This window comes from Spea bombifrons, chromosome 4 (assembly GCF_027358695.1).
Source record: "Spea bombifrons isolate aSpeBom1 chromosome 4, aSpeBom1.2.pri, whole genome shotgun sequence".
NCBI classification, from domain to species: Eukaryota; Metazoa; Chordata; class Amphibia; order Anura; family Pelobatidae; genus Spea; species Spea bombifrons.
The window spans coordinates 13277550-13299520 of record NC_071090.1 but is presented as its reverse complement, the minus strand read 5'-3'; the positions used below and the strand labels follow the sequence as shown (position 1 = coordinate 13299520).

At 38.9% G+C, this 21971-nt stretch overlaps 1 protein-coding gene across 1 annotated transcript in view; it reads right to left on the bottom strand.

Moving 5' to 3' along the window:
- The window catches only part of DOCK2 (dedicator of cytokinesis 2), a 247022-nt gene that overhangs the window by 181478 nt on the left and 43573 nt on the right, over positions 1-21971 (bottom strand). The window contains exons 12-19 of the mRNA XM_053465366.1: positions 20438-20514; positions 19673-19798; positions 17336-17451; positions 16621-16719; positions 14359-14431; positions 8469-8572; positions 1476-1659; positions 490-587 (exon numbers count right to left, since the gene is read on the bottom strand). Coding sequence (XP_053321341.1) covers positions 490-587; positions 1476-1659; positions 8469-8572; positions 14359-14431; positions 16621-16719; positions 17336-17451; positions 19673-19798; positions 20438-20514 — 877 coding nt within the window. The remainder of the gene's footprint in view (positions 1-489; positions 588-1475; positions 1660-8468; positions 8573-14358; positions 14432-16620; positions 16720-17335; positions 17452-19672; positions 19799-20437; positions 20515-21971) is intronic.

Sequence of the window (21971 nt, the reverse complement as noted above, 5' to 3'; positions counted from 1 at the left end):
TTGGAAGCCCTGATTGGTTCCTGTGTCTCCCCTTCCAAGGTTCCATGCTCGACGGGCCATTGGCCAGAGATAACAGGGATTTGATCTGTGTTTCTGTGTGTTTACCGAGAGTTACCATTGTTCTGTTGCTCTTAAAAACCCAATATTTTTCTCCCCAATAAAGTGTCTGTGTTGTTTTGGTTCCTAGATGGTGTGTTCTGTCTGGAGTGTTGTGTCATTACTAGTGGTACATTGGGAGATTTGGGAGATTTTCCTCATAGAATTGAAGCAGATAACCTCTTGTAGCCATCTTACACTAGGAGGAAGGTAGCAACAACAACCAGGGACCTTCTGGTTGACCTGGCTCCCACTACAGTATAGTATAGAAGATACCACAAGAGAGAGGAAATAACACATTTCAGGTCTTTAAACAGATAAAAAAAATGGCAGATTAGATAGCTCTTATTTTCCATAATAATCCATGTTTCAAATTCAATGTCTAGTACACACTTTTACAACTTCTTCTCCATCCACAATTTTTAGCTTTTCAAGGTTTTCCTGAAGAAGTTCAGGTTTCATACGCCACTTCAAAAGTCCAAGCAATCCCACTAGGAAAGGAATTATAACATATGTTTATAAACAACAGAACATGTGTATAGACATTAAATGCTAGAAATAAAATTCCTCTTTCCTTTTTCTAAACATCCATGTTACATAAACATCTATCTACTGGTTCACAAAGTCACGTAAAAAGCGATCATGATAAGATACGTTGAAAAATTACCACTAGGGTATTATTTACTCCTTTTATTTTAACAGAAATGTCAATAAACCACTCTCATTTTACACCCTTACACTTCAAACACACTGGATATCAATGCCAGCCTGCAACTGATTTGTTGAGCTGTTGTGTTGTCTGGAGGATGTTTGCGAGACTCTGGCTTAGATGGATCTGGCAGGAATAAGTTAGTGGCTATTTAAGCAGTCTGTCTGGGCCAGCAAAGTATAGGCCAGTGAAGGCTCCACTGGGTAGCTAGAATTTACTTTATGATTTTAAATACTGTACAATATATATATATATATATATATATATATATATATATATTGTTAATAACATGACATATTGTGGTTATTGTTAATAACATGACATATTGTGGATCTGGTAAACCTAACTTTTGTAAGCCAATTGCTGTTAATCAGATATATCTATAATAAAAAAGGATTTGTTTGTGCTTGTAAATGTTGTTCAGTACAGAATAAACAAAGTTAGTGTTACAAAAAAGTACCCTTGCCCTGTTTATATAGTACTCATAACTGCCTGCTAACTAATCATATATCTTTAATCATCTCCTAAACTCACCAATTTCAGTTTAGAGTAAACATATTTTTCAAAAATTTCCAGATACAGAATACACAGATGATGTTTAAAGCACAGGGAAGTGTTTTTAAGAAAAAAGAGTAGAATCTGTGATATCGCATAGTTCTAAATAACTCACCATTCTGAGTTAATTTAGTTGAACAAACAAGTGTAGAAATGGAGAACGCATCACGTGAACTAACAGATAGCCCTCCCGAACTGCTGCTGCTTCTGCTGAATGTTGATCCCTTTGTGTCTATTTGTTGACGGGTAGATGGATGAGATAAATATGTGCTGGCATCCTCCATTTTCTTGCTGTCACCCTGCAAAGTTAATGGACACGTCGATATTTCTTCATCTTAACATAAAACTTTGTTTCAGAAGGTGTCAGACAAAACACTAAAGTTCTAAGCTTGCATTTTGTGAAGGTCTAGGTAAGGGTTTGAGTAATTAGAAACATTTTAATGCAGGGAGCTAGCAGACCGGGAGTGAAGGCACTAGATTATACTTCAGAAATTCTTATTTTCAAATCTCAGCTGGGGTTTAATGTTATCTAGCAGGAAGTAATACGTTTTATACTTTGGATAGGCTGTCTGATTTTTGGGGCATTTTGTTCTTATTAGTGTAATAGCAATATTTCAGAGTGTTCTGTGTGTCCTGGCAGCCACACAACATTTCCCACTAAAAAAGTGAAGTAAAGAATGAAAGGAAAAAAGGAAACTCTTCATGGATCAGTATTTTCAAAACAAGATGTCCCACACCACAACTATAAATGGATGGTATGTAATACAATTTGCGCAACACTTCACCTGCCTCTAATTCAAAGGCTAATGGTGATGAAGACCTGGGTCATATTTATTATAGTGAATGAGCTGCAAATGCACTAAGATTGTAATATATAGCAGGTATAAACATGAACAGCTGTACTAACGTGGTGTCATCTTTAAAACTGAGAAATGATATCCACAGCTACACAATGCCTTTCACAAAACTCTGACAAACTAAGTACTGTAAGGTTAAGACATTCTGGAGTCAGGCCTCATCTTGTAATGCTAAACAAACGACAGAAAAGTTAGCACATAAGCACTATAATACACGCACACTTTTAGTAGTATTTAAAAACAAATCAAATAATATTATTTCAAGCAGAAGAAACTTTCTGCTCGCTTAGCAGTACCTTAGCAAGTTTTGACACCTTTTCTTTTCTGTATGCACAGAAGTATATGCTATCTTAACAAAGTACATTCTGCTGTAATATACAGTACACAGATTAATATGGCATTTAAGATTCAGTGCTCTGTTGTTAAAATCTAATTAACTAACTCTGCTAATGTAAAGTGTCTTCGGAACATAAAGCAAAGAACATCTACAATCCGTATAGTAATAAAGTGGAATCGTAGTATGTTAAACAATAAAACAAGAAGTAATCACACAGCATTTGGCAACAAATCAACGTCAAGTAAATGTAAATAGTCTGATTAACTGACCATTTACAGATAAAGGATTAAAGCACAGAGAAATGTGCTTAAGCAAAATATTTCCTCAAGTTCAATGGCTCGAGTCAATGCCAAAGTGATACTATGATAGTGGATATATTAATAATCCCCTTTTGTCAAAGTAGCAGTGAGCATTTCTTCAAGGACAACCAAAATATGTAAATGTGTTTTTATGTGCAAAGAATATAAAATTGTTGGCAAATTCGCTATGCACAATTATTTAATTCCTGCCTAATTTGCAGATTGATAACAGTATTGCTGTTTAAAGTCGTGTTCTTTAAACTTTTTGCAATACTATCCTGTAGATTAATGACGTGTGTGCATATAGGACAGGCCTGGTAACAGTTGGCCAATGAGGTAGGTGAAGCCTGGGACATTCGATCCACGAATTCTAATGGGTAGAAGGAAAGGTGCTCTGGAGCTTTTGCTGTGCTGAATACGGAGGCAGGTAAAGGGGTGATTAAAATTTGTTCTTAGGAGTCAGCGGGTTGATTTTGCAATTATGTTTCCTTTTCTTTTTTACTTTATTCTTTCCCTTTATCATTATTACTACTCTTTATATGTCTTCACAGACTCTTCCTAGATTTTCATATTTTGTACAAATGCACCTAATGCATTTCACACTTTAATGATAAGCAAATGTCAAGTATGCTATGCATTGGCAGCTCTAATACTGGATATCTTAACCCAAGTATTCTTTGGCAATAGTGATAAAGCTTTAGGTGAAAACTGTGGATGGACAATCTGCATGCTATTCAGGGCCCCTACCGAGGTGTTAAATATAATTATCTCACCACTTCATAAACCAAACTAAATTCTTCAACTAGGGCTGCTATGGCAGGCGTAAACACGGTGTCTTTGTGTGATATAGGTTGTGTTAGAGGAAGTTTGTGTGGAGTAAATTAAGTATGTGTGTAAATGTTGTAAATGATATACAATACTATAATAAGGCTAACCAATTAAGGGCATAGTTGTTCTTTATTTACCCTTTGTGACAATGTTTTAACATTAATTTACTATTAAAAAAAATATGAAATTCATTTTATTTGAAAAATCTTTTACTCACCTATAAAAGCTAATGAAACTAGAACAGCAACAGAAAATAGATTCTAATAGTTAGTTTACCCAGTGTTTTTTCTTTTTTTTGGAAGTTTAAGTAGCAAATTGCTATTTCAAAACATTTTTTTTCAAATCCAGTCATTCTGCCCCCATGTCCGATTTGATACATCTTGGAAGTTGGTCAGTTCAATTTACCCCATTAAACCATATAGGTTTAAAAACTAAACCCCCTTTGACTTTGCCAAAGCTTGTGGTAGTATTTTTTTGTGTGTTTCTTTTTAACACACATTCTACTTTAGGTATAAATTAACAGCTCCGTGTATGTGCCACTGCTAAACACCCCAATATGTGTTAAGCAGCATCTCTTAAGTACAGTGATGCCACCCATGCATAGGTTTTTATGTGTTGTCTGGGGGCTAAAAGACCACATTTTGGTGTGGAACAATTCGGTTTTTCAAATTGGAATTTTGACATGTGGTTACCCCCCCTTCATGTCCTATAACATGAAACCATATATTTTTACATACCCCATGGTATTTCAAATACCAGTATACTAGAATTTTAACTCTAGCACCAATTATACCACCAGCATATGGCAACGTTTGTGGTAGTAATTTTGTGTGTGTTTAGGTATTACCTACTTTAGGTATGTATTTACAGCCCCTGGTATATACCAAACAACACCCTAATATGTATTAAGCAATATCTCATGAGTGCATTGATACCACTCATGGATAGGTTTGTCAGGTTGCTTGGAGTTACATGGCCACATTTGGGGCATGGGCAATTCAGGTTTCCAGCTTGGAATTTTGACATCTGTTCATCCTTCCTCCATGTCCTATTTCGGACATCTTTGAAGTCACTAAATTCGGCTTACCCCATGAAACCATATATTTTTTTAAACTAGGCACTCCAGGATATTTCAAATGCTGGTATTTTAACACTTACCATGCACTAATTCTACTGCCGCGCTTTGTCAACTATTGCTGTAGTGTTTAGGTATGACAGTTACAGTTCCGAGTATGTGTCATTGCCAAGCAACACTCTATTATGTGTTCAGTAATATCTTCTGAGTACAGTGATATCACTTATGAATAGGTGTATAGGGCTGTTTGGGAGCTAAAAGGCCACACCTGAGAGGTGCACATTTTTGGGGGATTTTGACATCTGGTCAGTCTGCGCCCATGCCCTACTTGGGAAATCTTTGAACTTGGCCAATTAAATTTTCCTTGCCATTCCATGTGGCACAGATGGAGAGATGGCTCCGCCTACAAGGTAGGGCAGGAAACCCTATAAAAAAAGTGGACCACCCCTTCCTCCCCAGTGTTGTTTCCTGCCCTACTCAGGTAGGAGGCATGTTAGTTATGCTCCCTTCTTTTTTATTTTCTTTGGAGCCCCATGGGGGTATCCATTGTTTGAGTTCCTGGCAGAGGTCCTTGGGTGGATCCAGGGAACCACAGCAGCAGGCTGCAGCAGAGACAAGATGGGTAAGATATTTCCTTTTTTTGCTGCTACTTTATGGCTTGTTGCATCCTGTGGATTTCTGCTGTACCTGTTAGTGCCTGAGGCATTGTGTTGTCTTTTCTCAAGTATATGCCAGGATTTTCAAGATAAGTGCTTTTAAACACTCAGCTCCCTATGTTTATTTGTTTCAGCTATGTCTGATAAAAATCCTGCAGAGAATTCCCCTCCCGGGAAAGCTAAATATACAGCCTGCTCTTCCTGCAAAAAGACTCTACATGATTCCCCGGCTAAGTTGTGCAACTCCTGCACCAGTGTTAAGAGCTATGGCCAACACCTCTCATGCGGCCATTCCCCATCCGGAACCCAGCCATAGAGTGACACTACCTTTCTCACAGGTGTTCCAGATGTATACCCGGATTCATACACGGTAATTGATTTCCAAGCCAATTTCTCTCCATCTTTGGATGAGGACCGGGAAGCTCATCTCAGCGGTCAGATCAACCTTAAACCTGCAGGATGATGTACCAGAAACAAAACTGGATCCATTTCAGGGTCATTCCAAGAAACCAAAGACCTTTCCTATTCATAATTCCCTATCAGCTATCACCTCAGAGCAATTGAAGCATCCAGACAGAAGATTTCTTATATCAAACAGAATAAAGAAGCTGTTCCTGTTCGATAAGAAACCTAGACTCCTGGTAGTAGACCAGGAGACGCAGTAGACGCAGTAGCCAATGCTACTAAGAAGATGGCCATTCCATTGGAAGATGCGTCACATTTCAAGTACCCGATGGAAAAGAGGGCTGAAAATGTCCATCAATTGCCACTGTCTCTACCTCCCGTGCTATTAAGCTCCGGGTTCAACAGGCTTTAGAAGACCTCACCTCTATACCTGGGACAAAACAGGTCACCAGGAACTTGTCTGACACTTGCTTGGCTGTTGATTTTATTTCAGATGCTGCCATTAAATCTGTGCGTGCATCTGCTAAGGCCACGGCATTGTCCACTGTCTCTAGAAAAGCACTTTGGCTGAAATTGTGGGTTGCAGATAAAGCTTCAAGACACATGCTCTGCAGCATACGCCTTCAGGGAAACCAACTCTTCGGGAGTGAACTCGACTCTATCCTGGAATCCACTACGGGGGGACAAATATTGGTTGCCTCAAGGGAGAGGTCCGCCCCGTTTTAGATCCAACTACTTCCGTCCAGCGAGAGACAGGGATAACTACAGATCCACGTACACAAGACAGGATTCCCAGTCCTTTCGTGATAAACCTTACCCAAGAGGCAGACCCCAGAGAGGTAGGGAAGGAGGTAAGGAAGATAAAGCTAGAAGATTCTGACACACTGGGGGGGAAGGGGGAGGTCCACTTTTTATAGGGTTTCCTGCCCTACCTGGAGGCGGAGCCATCTCTCCATCTGTGGAAATGGACAGGGAAAGAGAATTCCCAGGTAAGAATTACCATTTACCTCATCAAACCATACATTTTTAAAAGTAGACACTCTATGGGCATTTCAAATGCTAATATTTAAACTTTTTCCATGACAGAATTATTTTAAAGATACAGCGCTAATTTGCTCAAAAAAAAGTAAAAAAAAAATATTATTTGGGGCATTTTTACATTTTGCTGGAACTGGAAGTTCCCCTCATTACATTTTATAACTTTTTTTTTTAACTATTTGTATTTTTTTCTTTCTATTTTTACATTTATTTTACCAATCACATTATGATTAGTAGACTTGGGCCCTGGTGAAAAATTCATGTTTGTTTTCATTTCCGTTTGCAGCGGAAAAATTTTCTTTGTATTCAATGATATTCGTCCATCTTCGGTTTGGACGAAATTCATCCAACATTTTTTTTCCAGAATTCCATTAATTCGTCCAGTTTTCATGGAAACAAGAGATAATCGCATAGAAGTTGAATAGGGAATTGAAGGCCAATGGGTGGAAGAAAGAGGGTCAAAATTAGCTTAGTCTTATAGGGTTAAGGATAGTAGTGGACCGATTAAATTATCTTAATAACATTAATTAACTCAATTAATTAACTTAATGTTGTTAATTAAATCAAAACTGTGAGAAATGGCAGGCTGAGGCTTACCAGTGTCACATAGAAGACTAAAATGCTGAGATGCAGCACAGCAGTTTAACATAAAGCAGTCACAGTGAATGAACAGATCCTCTGCCTGCTCTTCTCTTCTATGGGCTCTTTTCATTACTAGTCTGCTTTTTTTTCTTGAAAGATGCAGCACAGCCATTAGACAAGCACTCAGTATGATTTGACAGGGGTGAGCCGATTGGATAAATGAAGATCAGCTCACTCAATGTCCCTCCTCTCAGTACATGCAGATTGGTGAGATTCTCTTCCTCTCCGTGTACTTAAAATGGTGGCTGCCTCGATGGAGCAAATTAATGAAGATGTTCGTATTGCGAACAATCGTTTTTCGTTTCTTCCATCCAATGTTACATTCGTTGGTTCCTTATTCGGAAAGAATGGACTAAACAGTATAATTCAACACGAAAACACAATTGCAAGTCTAGTGATTAGTAAGCTGCGCTTGTATTAAACAAGCTCCGAGTTCTCAGGAGAGTTTTGAACAGCCACCATCTTGCTTGTGGATGCCCTCAGGATTGGTCACAGTGCGTCCTGGGGTGGGTTTTCGATGTTGCTGAAGGCTTCGATTGTTGTCAGTCAAGGAAACAATGAGATGGGGCCGCTGGAGCAGTTTTCAGTGTTGCTGAATGCCTTGATGATATGGTAATATATGTGACATGTGTTTAATATAATTTAAATATAAAATAAATGAGTCCTGAGATACATGCAACTAAAGAAGATATCATTATATAGAGATTATGTCTCTATTTTGTATTAGCTGTTGCAGGAAAATGTTACCTTGAAACACAGAATATGTTTCACACTAAAGCTATTTTGCAGATGAAAGTAAACTTGTAAAATATATTTTCAAAGGCAGGACATAGACAGATGATGGGAAACATTTTTGTACGTGATGCTATAACTTACAAAATGAAATTGTTGGACTTTCATACAAAGTAATTTACATATTGAAGGTTTAATTGGGATGAAGGCCATTTTTATACACAGTTAACTTGTTGTACCTTTAAAACAACTAAATCATGACAGCCATCTTGGAGTGTTGTGCCATCCTCCTTCATGAGTTTTACATATGCCATGGCAAAATTTCGTTCCCCTTTGTCTTTAGCTGGAAAGAATAACATTAAACACATAATTAGAAAATAAAAAAATCACATTGTTTCACATCAGTGATAGTTTTTGAGAATTTCCAAGGGTAAATGTGCATGCCTTAGTGCCAAAATACAAGCCACTAAAATAAGTCTTCAGCACATTCCACTACAAGCAGGTTTACTTCTAGAAATGGCAATACTGAGTCTAAATAAAAATCATAATAGAGCACTCAGCAAAACATATTATGGCAACAGAAACACGGAAAACAATTCTACAACTCTGGATGAGACCAGAAACCCAACGGTGACAATTTTTAAAAACAAATTATAAATGGATACATTCCTTTACTCAGGAGATGAAGGCAAAACAACTGGGAAAATGTATATAAATACACTAGACAGACAAGTTAAAACTGAAATTATACTGTAAATGCCTTCTAATATACAGAGTCATATACTCTACATAATAATATTTTGCTATCTATAGCATGGTGAATACTGTCATATTTGATGTTCATTACGGCAGTGTGTGACTGCATTGGGTAAGCGGACTTGAAGCATGTTGGTGCTACACATCAAGTGCATCTGTTTTTCTTGTGATATAGGTTGAAAAGAAATAAACTGACCTGTCATAAAAATATTATTATTAATATACATTAAATGCAAATTGAAGTAAAGAAAGCAAATGGGACAAAATGCATCTCAGTGGAAGAGCTTTGCTAATAAAAGAAGTTGAATGTATGGTAAGAAGCTAGCTTGAACTGCATGGAAAGGATGAGGCAAGTGCAAGAGAGTATGTGAAGCAGGGAATTGAAAGGGGTGAGGAGAGACTAGAATTATAAATGTTGTAGGTAAGAATGATTAGAAGGGGGACTGAATTTGAAAAGTAGCAATTACAAGAGCTAAATAGTCAATGTAATGTAAAATGTAAATTAGAGATTGCAGTGGTATCGGGAAAACAGTGATGGAAATTGCAATAGTACTAGCTGGGTTAAAGGTAAACGATAATGAGGACAAAGAATATACATGTAAAAATTAGATAAGTACAATAATAGTAATAATAATAATACAAAAGGGTGGAGCCATGGGAAGGCTGGCATCTTCGGCACACATGTACAGATCAGTCATAACATTGTGACCACTGACAGGTGAAGTGAATAACACTGATGATCTTGTTATCATGGCACCTGTCAGTGGGTGGGATATATTAGGCAGCAAGTGAACGTTTCTTCCTCAAAGACGATGTGTTAGAAGCAGGAAAATATTGCAAGCATAAGGACTTTGACAAGGGCCAAACTGTGATGGGTAGATGACTAGGTCAGAGCATCTCCAAAACTGGAGCTCATGTGGGGTGTTCCCAGTCTGCAGTGGTCAGTACCCATCAAAAGTGGTTCAAGGAAGGAAAAGTAGTGAACCGGAGACAGGGTCATGGCCAGCCATGGCTCATTGATGTACATGGGACGAAGGCTGGCCCATGTGGCCAAATCCAACAGACAAGCTACTGTAGCTCATATTGCTCAAAAAAGTTAATTCTGGTTCTAATAAAATGGTGTCCGAACACACAGTGCATCACAGTTTGTTACGTATGGGGCTGCGTAACCGCAGACCAGTCAGGGTGCCCATGCTGACCCCTGTCCACTGCGGAAAGCGCCTACAATGGGCACATGAGAATAAGAACTGGATCAAGGAGCAATGGAAGAAAGTGGCCTGGTCTGATGAATCATGTTTTGTTTTACATCATGTGCATCCCTTACCTGGAGAACACATGGCACCAGGATGCATTCATCGAGGCCCCACTTCATAACTTAAAGGATATGCTGCTAACATCTTTGGTGCCAGATACCACAGTAAACCTTTAGAGGCCTAGTGGAGTCCATGCCTCAATGGGTCAGGGCCGTTTTGGCAGCAAAACGGGGACCTACACAATATTAGGCAGGTGGTCATAATGTTATGGAGGATAGGTGTATGTACACATTCATGCTAACACACATACACATGATTACACACACTTACACACTCCCTCTCACGCTACATACACATACAAATTAATGTCCACATTGCTAACATATACACATCCATGCTAACACACAAACAGATGATTTAGCCTTTTTTTGGGCGGACAATTTATATTCTTGTCTGATACAGCAGTCCAGGGAATATTTTGGTAGTTAGGTAGGGGTTTATTGATTGGTGTCTACCTCCACCTATGGGTAGTTCCTGGGTAGTGCAAGCAGAATCTAGTCACTACTAGGAAAAGTTATGTTTATTACCATCCTTAATAGTTTTTGGACTGTAGTTTAGTTTTGTCATAGAGATGATTATCAAATATTATATTTTTGTTCCCCTGAATATATATATATATTTTTAGTAAGATATGCACTAAAAGTTAAGTTTAGGGGCAGAAGATTTAGGCTTTTTTTGGCCAGACGATTTATGTTCTTGATTGATTCTCAGATGTAGCAGTCCCGGTTTGAATGTTAGGCAGGGTTTATTTATTGGTGTCTTTTTTTTTTAGTAAGATATGCATTAAAAGTTACATTTGTTATAGGTTTCCTTTTGTTTGGTTTAACACACAAACACATCCATGCTGGCACAAAGACGTAAACACATAGATACTCACACTAGCACACTGCCAGTATTAATGATCTGCAGATGGCTGGCCAGGGTCATGCCTGGCACAGGACTTGAACCTGGGACCTCAAACCTTAAGGCAGGTTCTCTGTTCAGCCTGCCACTTGTCTAGCTGTGCTGCTGACACATTGTATTGCACCACCGAGTGCTGATCACTTGCACCTGGTACCTGGTTAGCAGACTATTTAAACATGCTTCTAGCCTGGATTCCTTGCTATACTTTGCCAGTGGAGGTTGTACCGGTATGTTAAATTTGACTTCTTGCCTGTTTACCTGACTACGAATCAGTGCTGCCTACCCCTGAATCGTTTGTAAGGGCAGTGTATGCGTATATGCGTGTTTATGGGCAGGTGTGTGTAAAGGCAGTGTGTAAGGGAAGTGTAAATAAAACAACCTCTGTAAAAAAAAAAAACAGCGAGGGGGGGCACAATTTTCCATTAGGAGCCAGCTACGGCTCTGAGGTATGGGCAGGTACCTTTCTGCCTCATAGGTTGTACGATTGCGTCATTGACCTCCAGCCAGGGGCTATTCCCCCTAAAGGCCACATCTATCCATTGTCTGTGGCAGAGAACAAGGCCATGGAGGAGTAAGTTTTGGATGTCCTGTCCCAGGGGTTCATTCGGAAGTCCACTTCTCCTGTGGGCTTTGGCTTCTTCCTTGTGAGGAATAAAGGGGCGAGTTAAGACCTTGTATTGATTACAGGGGCCTTAACCATCTTAAGACTGCGTACCCCATTCAATTAATCACAGAACTATTTGACCTCCTCAGAAGAGCTACGGTCTTCACCAAATTAGATTTTACTCCGATGTTGGCATAGTCTTACAGAAAGTCAGGGAGAATGGTTTATATTGCAAACTGGAAAAGGGTGAATTCCACAGGAAGCAAATAACCTTTTTGGGATATGTGATTTCAGAGGAAGGGTTTACCATGGACCCACAAAAGTTGTCGGCAGTGTTGTAATGGCCATGTCCACTGGGGTTGCGTTCCATTCAGCATTTCCTGGGCTTCGCCAACTACTATAGGAAGTTTAGTAAAAACTTTTCCTCTATAGTGAAGCCCATCACGGACATGACTCGGAAAGAGGATGACCCAAAATGTTGGTCCTCTGTTGCCACCAGAGCATTTGAATCACTGAAAACCGCTTTTGCCTCAGCTCCTATCCTGCTCCACCCAGACCCCGCACTGCCTTTTGTCCTGGAGGTCGATGCGTCTGAGACGGGAGTAGGCGCCCCTTGTCTCAACCTCCTAACCCGGAGAGTTCCGTTCACCCCTGCGGGTTCTTTTCAAAAAAGTTGTTGCCGGCTGAGTGCAACTACAAAATTGGGGATCATGACTTGTTGGCCATAATTCTGTCCCTCAAGGAATGAAGGCACTTACTGTAGGGTACCAATGTTCCAGTCCTCATCCTGACTGGCCATAAAAATGTATACCTCTCTGAGGCCAAGCGGTTATCCCCACGGCAAGAACGCTGGGCTTTGTTTTTGTCTCGGTTCCACTACATCGTGTCCTATTTACCGGGGACTAAAAACGTCAAGACTGACGCTCTGTCAAGGCAGTTCTCCCTGTTGTCCAGAGAGGAGACGGCTCCAGCTAATATCGTCCCACCTGATCATATCTTGGCTACCATCCGGACTAACTTGACCTCTCCATTGGGTGAGAAGATTCTGGTTGCCCAACCCACCGCTCCCCCCCGGGAAGCCTTGTGGTAAATGGTTTGTGCCCTCTGAACTTCGGACCAAATTGCTGCACACGTACCACTGGTCTTTGCCAGGGAGGTCTTCCGCCTGCATGGGTTACCCATTGACATTGTCGCGGGAGCCAGTTTATTTCCCGGTTTTGGCGCGCCTTTCTAATGAAGCTTTGGAGCAATTCTTGTGCTGTTACGTGTCTGACCACCACGGCAATTGGGCTGACCTGTTACCCTGGTCAGAGTTCGCCCGTAATAGTGCTGTCAGTTCCTCCTCCCAGATGTCTCCGTTTTTGGCCAACTACGGGTTTCAGCCCTCACTGTTGCCTGATTTGTTTACGCCACAGAACATCCCAGCTTTGGAGGTTCAACTCAGGGAACTCCGTTCCGCATGGGTATAGATTCAGCATGCCCTACATAGGTCTATGGAACAGCAAAAGATCCAGGCTGACTGCCCGCACCCTCCTACCAGGTTGGGGAGAGGGTTTGGCTATCCTCTCGAAACCTAAACCTCCGGGTCCCTCCTTGCTATATTGGTCCCTTTCGCATCCTCCTTCGGGTAAATCTAGTTGCTTAGGCGCTTGACCTCCTTCCTCTAATGCGCATTTCCAAAGTATTCCACGTCTCGCTGTTGAAGCCTATGGTGTGCAACCGTTTTACCACGGTTTAAACAGCAACACTTCAGTCTCTCATTGCCCTGGTGTTGGTCTCAGACTGTCCAAGTGTGTTCTCCATTGTTCCTGCAGTTTCCTGTGTATGACTCCTGGCTTGGCTGATTTAAATGATTGGACTTTTGACTGCATTATATGAAATTTTTTTTGTATATAAATAAAGGTGATTGCACTGCATTTCTGTTTCCATGTGGTTTGCGCTTCCTGACAGCCAGCCTGTCCCTTATGCCAGCCCGCCCTCGGGCAGAACGCAGTTTTGAAATGTTTGTGACCATAAAAACAGAACAACCAGAAGTTCCTGTTTTGAAAATTCTGTCTGCAAAAGTGAATCTGATTCTTTCTTAAGCTTCATAGGAATTTATATTGCAAAGTGACCTAGTAATTTGTTTTAAATGGTTTACATGCCCTAACATGCAGCAACCATAATATATGCCATTAGGAAAAATTTTATTGAATACCATACTTAAAACATATTTGTAATATGGAATTTGATAAAAAATATATCTTTCATGCACAGGGCAGAAAACTACACGCATCCACGTTTCTACATTCTGTCTTGATGTTACATACACAAAAATTTAGCCAATCTACTTTGAAGAATCATTGCATATCTGACATGGCTGTTTGTTTAGGAGAGTTCAAATCTAATAGAAAAATATTTTATTATAAGGCAAAATAACAGTGTCATGCAGATATGAAAAATAGTAAGCAAGTGACAGGAGAGAGCATGCAAGTTTATTTCAAATGAGAAAAACATACTCCATCATTAGATAAATTATTCTGAGTTACATAAAAAGCAACCAATTATACTTACATTCCTGCGATGACCTGTGTCTAAACATGAACCGGAGATGAACCCGCTGCATTTCTTCAATTGGAACTGCAACCTATTATATGTTTTAAAAAATATGTTACTTTAAGGTTGGAGACTATGAAAATAAGAATGACTCAAGTTATGTATATACAGCTGCCACTGGAAACTAGAAATGGTGAAAGGGTAGGCCTTATGCTGCAAATCAATACCCGAAGCAGTCTTAAGAATTCCACAGTATTATTAATGTAATATCATATAAAAAGTATAGGATGGATGAAACGAAGGGGAGATCTGCCTTTTACAGTTTTGGGTGACTTATCTTAGTAATGTATCATGCAGTGCCAAAAAGTGCAAAATAAATCGGTCAGATTACTCTCAACACACTCCACTGGTATGTAATATTTTGGGTCGTTTTGCAGAATCAAAATTCCAATTCATTAATGATTACACAATATCCACAATATCCACAATATGCATGCAAAAACATGAAGCTGAGTGCTGCGAGGTGGCTATATGGTGGTTTTTGAGGCCACCTTTTTTTCATGGACATTTTCTACATTTTCATATTTTTCAGTTTGCTATATTAGCTGTCACTATTCAAACTCAATTTTAGGAATACAAAATTCTGCACATTCTTCAGTATATGAACAGTTCAGTGCAACAGACATTACAAAAAAACAAGCTCATTATAAAGAATATAAAAGTATCTTAATCCAAGGGAGGCCAACCAATTACGTGTTGAAGGACTTGAGGCATCCCCCAGCTGTGGTTCTGCACTGTAGTTATCATTATTCTTGAAAGAAAGCAGCCACCACACTCTGAAGATCAGAAAATACACAACAGGGAATATTTCCAGCAGTAGATTATATTTGAATGTTTTCTATTCCCTGATTTCTGTGCATTAAATCAGTATGAGTTTGAATACTGTTAAATCCAAATGACTCTTTATGTAACGAGCAACTACATGAAGAGTATTATTGACTTCACGGTAGAATCCTTTTAACCATTTACAATGTAGCTCCAGTGGTATGTGATGAATCAATATTGTGTTTTTATATTCGATTCAGGAGTGGTTTCTACTTTGGTTGACTTAAAGTACAACTGTGAAGTTGAAAGATAAAACTAAATAATAAAGATTCAATGGAAATGAAGGGCTAACATGAATAAAGGATGACTTTGTGCTGTAGAAAGGGCTAACTGAAGTCACTGATTATGAGATCCGCACTTGTTCAGGTTTTTCTTGCACGATCTGTAACACGGTATGTGCGCTCTATTTCTAAAACTAACAAAACAGTTACATTTTAATGAGCAGTTAGTATTTCAGTACTAGCCAGTGCTCAATGATAAGACAGGTTAGTTCTCAAGTTTCCATCAACCGGCTTGAGATTTTGCATTTGCTTATAGATACCACTTAATTAAAAGCTAGCAGAATATTGTTGTCAGCTAAATTAGTATTTTTAACAAAAAATCCATGGAGAATCACCCAATCACCATAAGCAAGTTCTTGAGACAGAGTATAGGCTCATTTGATTGAGAAGGGGGTATTAAGAGGGGGCATTTTAAGGTCAATCACATTAACTCCAAAGAACAAATTCAACAAAGGTTCAACATAGCAATATGTAAGCTCAGAAAAAGTGACCATTACTTCAGACTTATTTATAGGATTCGGGAACAGATGCCATAAATATGTGCACCGTAGTAAGAACCTAAGACTGCAGTTTTTTGCTATGTCACAGCAGGATACATTATATCCCAAATACACAAATGTTATGTGTTAATGATGCAGAGAAAATTCAACACACTACATCAAATAATGCACACATACAGTGGGATATGAAAGCTGAAAATGACTTCAATCAGGTGTTCATGCCCATAGCTATTTTGTATGCCTACTGTTCTTCACAGAGAATCATTATCCTTTGGTGTTTTGAATTTTATTATTGTTAATAAATATTTGAAAGCACATCTAGTCTTACATAGTGAATGCCCATGTGAGTCAGAAGGCATTGATTAACCTGCTGTATTTCTGGCAAAAAAATTGCTCTCTTTAGTGAAGGTTCTGTATCATTTAGTGAGAATTGATGAGTGCTTTTTTGTATTACATTGTAATTTATTTCTAAGCGGGCTGTAGAAAGCGACAAACCTTTAGGCATGTTGCTAGTAAACAAACTCATGAACTGTTTTAAAATGGATATATTCATTAAAAAATAAAAGAACGGTGAATGCTCAGAATTCCAAAATGACTAATGTTCCATCTCATACCTTTATGGTTTCCATCCAACGTGGCTGTTTGATTTGGTAGTAAAGGACTGATCTGTATTCACTCACTGGTTTGTCTCCAGCTCCCATGCAAATAGCATTCTGACCAAAAAAAAACATTTTAATAAACTAAAGACAAAATTAATAGAACTTATTTTTTCAAAACAGACATGCTAACACTGTTTGACCAGAATTAAACACTTTAATAAAACATAGTTTAGTCAATGCATTGGATGTGCTGTTAGGGTTGGTAAATTAAAAATCAAAACCTAGAGCACTAACAGCCATCATCACACAAATGGCAGCTGAGAGTATACTTTAAATTAACATTTCCATCAGGATCCCTCTATTTCCCAATCCCGAGCTCCTTAGTTAGCAGCAAAGGTGGTCAGTTGAACAGCACGGGCACAGAATACTTACCTCTAAATCACCCCACCCACACACACACAGACACAATCACAGAAAGCACTACCATTGATTTCAATCACCCATAAGCAGCGGAAAGTAGCAAAAAATGCAGACAATCAGTGAACATTGGCATTGCGCGCGTGAAAATGGGTAACGTTGCCATAAAGCTCACCTATTTTCACCATTCCCTTAAAGACACAGTGCTCTTAGCACATATGTACGCAGTCTAATGAGAATTCCAGAAAAATTTACATGGTGTGATTGTAATTTCACATGAAAATAATATGCTATGTTGTAAAAACTTGCATACCGGTATAACTTTTCCGTCTTCGTCGCAAACACACATAATAGCCTCCACGTTCCTCTGGGTGGACCTGTCAAAGTCTCCATGTAACAATGTAATGTATAGGTCATTCCTTACATCACCTGTGTCAGAAAATGAATAACGGCAATCAACAATTAAAACAATAAAACTAAGCAAGGCGTATTAGGTTAGACCCACAATGAGATGTATGAAGGAGTGTTATGTACCGTCATGGTTACCTTTGTTGTTCACTGAATAGTTAAAACAACACTGAAGGCTAAATACATGTCTGCTGTAAAACACAGGAAAATTGCACTATGAACATAATAATATATCAATTCTATTACTTTATATGATACACTCTAGGTGATTACAGGAGCAAAAAAAATCAAGGACTGGGTTATCACTAATACAAATTATAAAATGCTTTTAATTGTACATGAACTAAAGAAATCAATAACAATGTATTAATAGTCACACATATCTAATAAATACACTCACTGGCCACTTTATTAGGTACACCTTGCTAGTACCGGGTTGAACTCCTTTTGCCTTCAGAACTGCTTTCATTCTTCATGGCATACGTTCTGAAGGTGCTGGAAACATTCCTCAGAGAATTTGGTCCATATGGACATGATGGCATCACGCAGTTGCTGCAGATTTGTCGGCTGCACATCATGATGTAAGTCTTCCACCACACCCCAAAGGTGCTCATTTGGATTGAGATCTGGTGACTGTGGAGGCCATTGGAGTACAGTGACCTCATTGTCATGTTCAAGAAACCAGTTTGAGATGATGTAAACTTTGTGACGTGGTGCATTATCCTGCTGGAAGTAGCCATCAGAAGATGGGTACACTGTGGTCATAAAGGGATGGACATGGTCAGCAACAACACACAGGTAGGCTGTCACATTTAAACAATGATCAGATGGTACTAAGGGGCCTAAAGTGTGCCAAGAAAATGCCTGAACCGTTAATACAAGGCAGGATGGATCCATGGATCCAAGTCTGACCCTGCCATCTGAATGTCGCAGCTGGAATCGAGACTCATCAGACCAGGCAATGTTCTTTCAGTCTTCCATTGTCCAATTTTGGTGAGCCTGTGCGAATTGTAATCTCAGTTTCCTGTTCTTAGCTGACAGGAGTGGCACCCGGTGTGGTCTTCGGCTGTAGCCCATCTGCTTCAAGGTTCGACATGTTGTGTGTTCAGAGATGGTATTCTGCATACCTTGGTTGTAAGGTGTGATTTTTTTGAGTTAATGTGCCATTTTGAACAAGTCTGTCCATTCTCCTCTGACCTCTACATCAACACAACTGCCGCTTACTGGATATATTCTCTTTTATGGACCATTTTCTGTAAACCCTAGAGATGGTTGTGCGTGAAAATTCCAGTAGATCAGCAATTTCTGAAATACTCAGACCATCCCGTTTGACACCAACAACCTTGCCACATTCAAAGTCACTTGAATCTCCTTTCTTCCCCATTCTGATGCTTGGTTTGAACTTCAGCATGTTGTCTTTACCACGTCTACATGCCTAAATGCATTGAGTTGCTGCTATGTGATTGGCTGATTAGCTATTTGTGTTAATAAGCAATTGAACAGGTGTACCTTATAAAGTGGCCAGTGAGTGTATAACAACTTCATTACCATAGCAATTGTCAGTCAAACTTAAAGTAATTTCCAATCAGAGTGCATAAATCATCCTACTGGGTAACAACCAGAATACTGCACAAGGGATCACTACCACCAAAGAGGTTCCCCTGTCACAACTCTTGGTCAAGATGATTGAAGAATTGCCTCTGGCACGATGTTTAAGGATATTTATCGCTTATTTGAATCACTGACTTGAGTAGTTAATAATAAAGCTGTGGCCAACACCCTACCCACAAAACCTGTCCAGTGTCTTTATTGGGTTGGTTGGGTTTGTGGGATTGGGAATATACTCCTAAACGGTCGTTTATATGTCACTAGATAAATGAGGTGGATTGGCGTATTGAATAAGGCTGGAGATTGAAAAAAACATATTCACAATGAGGAATTAAACAAGTTATATTACACACCAATATGATAAGCAAAATTATAAAGAATCATATAATAATTCACAAATTGATTGACAGATTTTTCTCATACTTTATTATTAAAATTACATTAATATCCAACATGAAATCATCAAATATGGCAATTTTGTGCAGGGAGGTGTCTAGAACGTAAATCTGACAGGAAGTGGACATCAAGCAAGAAAAAGTTGCTCTGTTATGCAACAAAAAATGTCTTCTAAGAAAATTAGTGCTAAAACAATATTTATTTAAGAGGAAAAACACTTCTAGAAAACATTGTTTACCTGGCATAATTATTTCTGGAAACCCCAGTTTTCTTGCAATTACTGTAGTCCTATCCACAAGATGAGGGTAGTCTTTTCGTATTTGCACAGAATCACCAACAAGCATTTTGACCGTAACCCAAAGACCTGCAAATACATTTGCACATACATTTGCTATAACATGACACAGCAGTGTAGGGCCTTCTCTATAGCCTTGTGCAGACTCCCCGAGGCTCTCTATGATCTCTAAGGCTGCAGTCCTGTGCCTTATTATGGTAAAGAGTGATAAAAGGGCAATACAATCTGGTCTCAGATTAGGGACATTGGTGTGTTGGTAGATTTTTGTTATGGGGTAACAAAGCAATTCATATTCCCCACTTTCAGTGTCCTATCCGTTGCACTCAAATACCCCCACTATCTGATTTTACCTAAAGTCACTTTGCATTTCTTAAACATAAATGTTATTCCCCACAAACAGAAAACAGTCCTAAAGGACCACTGCAAAAGACCTCAAGATGAGAGACAAGCACTTATTTCCCGGCCTGCATCGGTTCACGGGTTAGTGTTTCTATTAAATTTGTGGCTCTGCAAATTATCTTGGAAGATGAATTTGTCACCCTTTTAGCTGCTGGTGAACTTTTCAGGCACTTAATCAAATGGCCTAAACAAATCTTAAAATAAGTATATGGCTTGTGAAAATCTTAATACAAAATATTTTTGTTAATAAATGGCAGAGAGGATAAAGATGATATTGGCGTCAAAATATGTGCATTTAAATCCACTTACCTTGTCCCCCGCTGTCTCCTTTTAGGGTGGTAACTTTATTAAGAAGGCTATGCAAAAAGTCATTCTCTGCAACCACCCTGCAAAAAAGACATATATTTAAATATGTGTAGAACACTTCAGCTCTATTAGTTTATCGGGAGGCGTGCAATCCATACTGAATCCCATACTGAAACTATAATTTCTTTATTCACCTAAGATGGATTTTAATGAAAATAAAGGTTAACAGAGTACGGACACACCTGAACAAAATGTCAGTTTTGTCAGAAATTAATAGATCTAGTTCTCTTTGGCTAGAGAAAAACTATAAGAACACTACTAACGTCTGTATGTGTATCCAGAATACTACAGTAATGGTGTATTCATGGATAATTATTAATATCACAATTTTTGTTTTTAAGGGTTTCTAATATTGGGTATTAGCCTTTAGGCTACTTAAATAAAAGGTGATGCTTTATTTCTGTAACTGTAGCATTATGCATATAAAATTACATAACCCCCCATTGATAATTTATCGATACCCAAGGGTTACCTCTAAATTTAAGCCTATCCTTAATTTGCTTTCATTTCTCGTATTGGAACATACAGTATTCTGCTGCTTTTGTTCTGCAAATGTTCCCTTAACCAAACAGTGTATCTCTTCAGCAGCATTTAGAACAACAATAATTAACCCCTTAATGACGGGCTCAAAATGCATTGTTTTCAATGGGTTTTGGGACCGCCCATTGTCCTTAAGGGGTTAAAATAAGTTCTGTTTACATATTGTACCACATTAATCATAATTTGACTGCATATTTATAGTAAATTGAAGCTAGGTATTGTAATTTTGGAGGAATCTAAGAATACCTGCTACCAAGCAAGAGACCAATAACAATTTTCCCTGTATTCTACAAGGGTTAGGTGCAGTATCTAAAATGAAGTAAGATTTTAGGCTTCACAGAATTTCCTTCGAAATAACACAAATTTAAAAACATTAATCATGTGTTGGAAGTGGCCAATAAAGGATTCACAAAAGCAGGATTTGTACAATTACATTACCCTGCCACTTTTACTGGAAGAAGTATTTATTTATGTTAACCCATTATATCATGGATTAGATCTTATATAATTGTTGTGATTTTTTTTAATACTTAAAGGTACACACCAACTGTTAAACAGGGTTTGATGTACAGTATAGGACAGCTGTCACCTTATATTTTAGCTGTTTTTGCATGCTTTCATTGTAATTCCCTCTATAAATTGGCCTTTACCCAAGCATTTTACTTTGTAGGCAGAGGCATCGCTGGTTGGGGGGGCAGAGGGGGCCCTATACTCCTTAACATAATATAAGAGGAGAGATGGGCAGAAAGGGCAGAGATGGCAAGAAAAAGGAGAGATAATGAGATGTGTGTGTGTGTGTCTTGGAAGTGCAAGGGGCAAGCAACTGTGTGGATGCAATCCGGGTGCTGAGGAAAAACCTATGCGTGTAATCTTGCTTCTGGGCAAGTCCTATGTGTTCAACCTGGGTGCTGGGCAAGTCCTCTGTGTGCAACCTGGG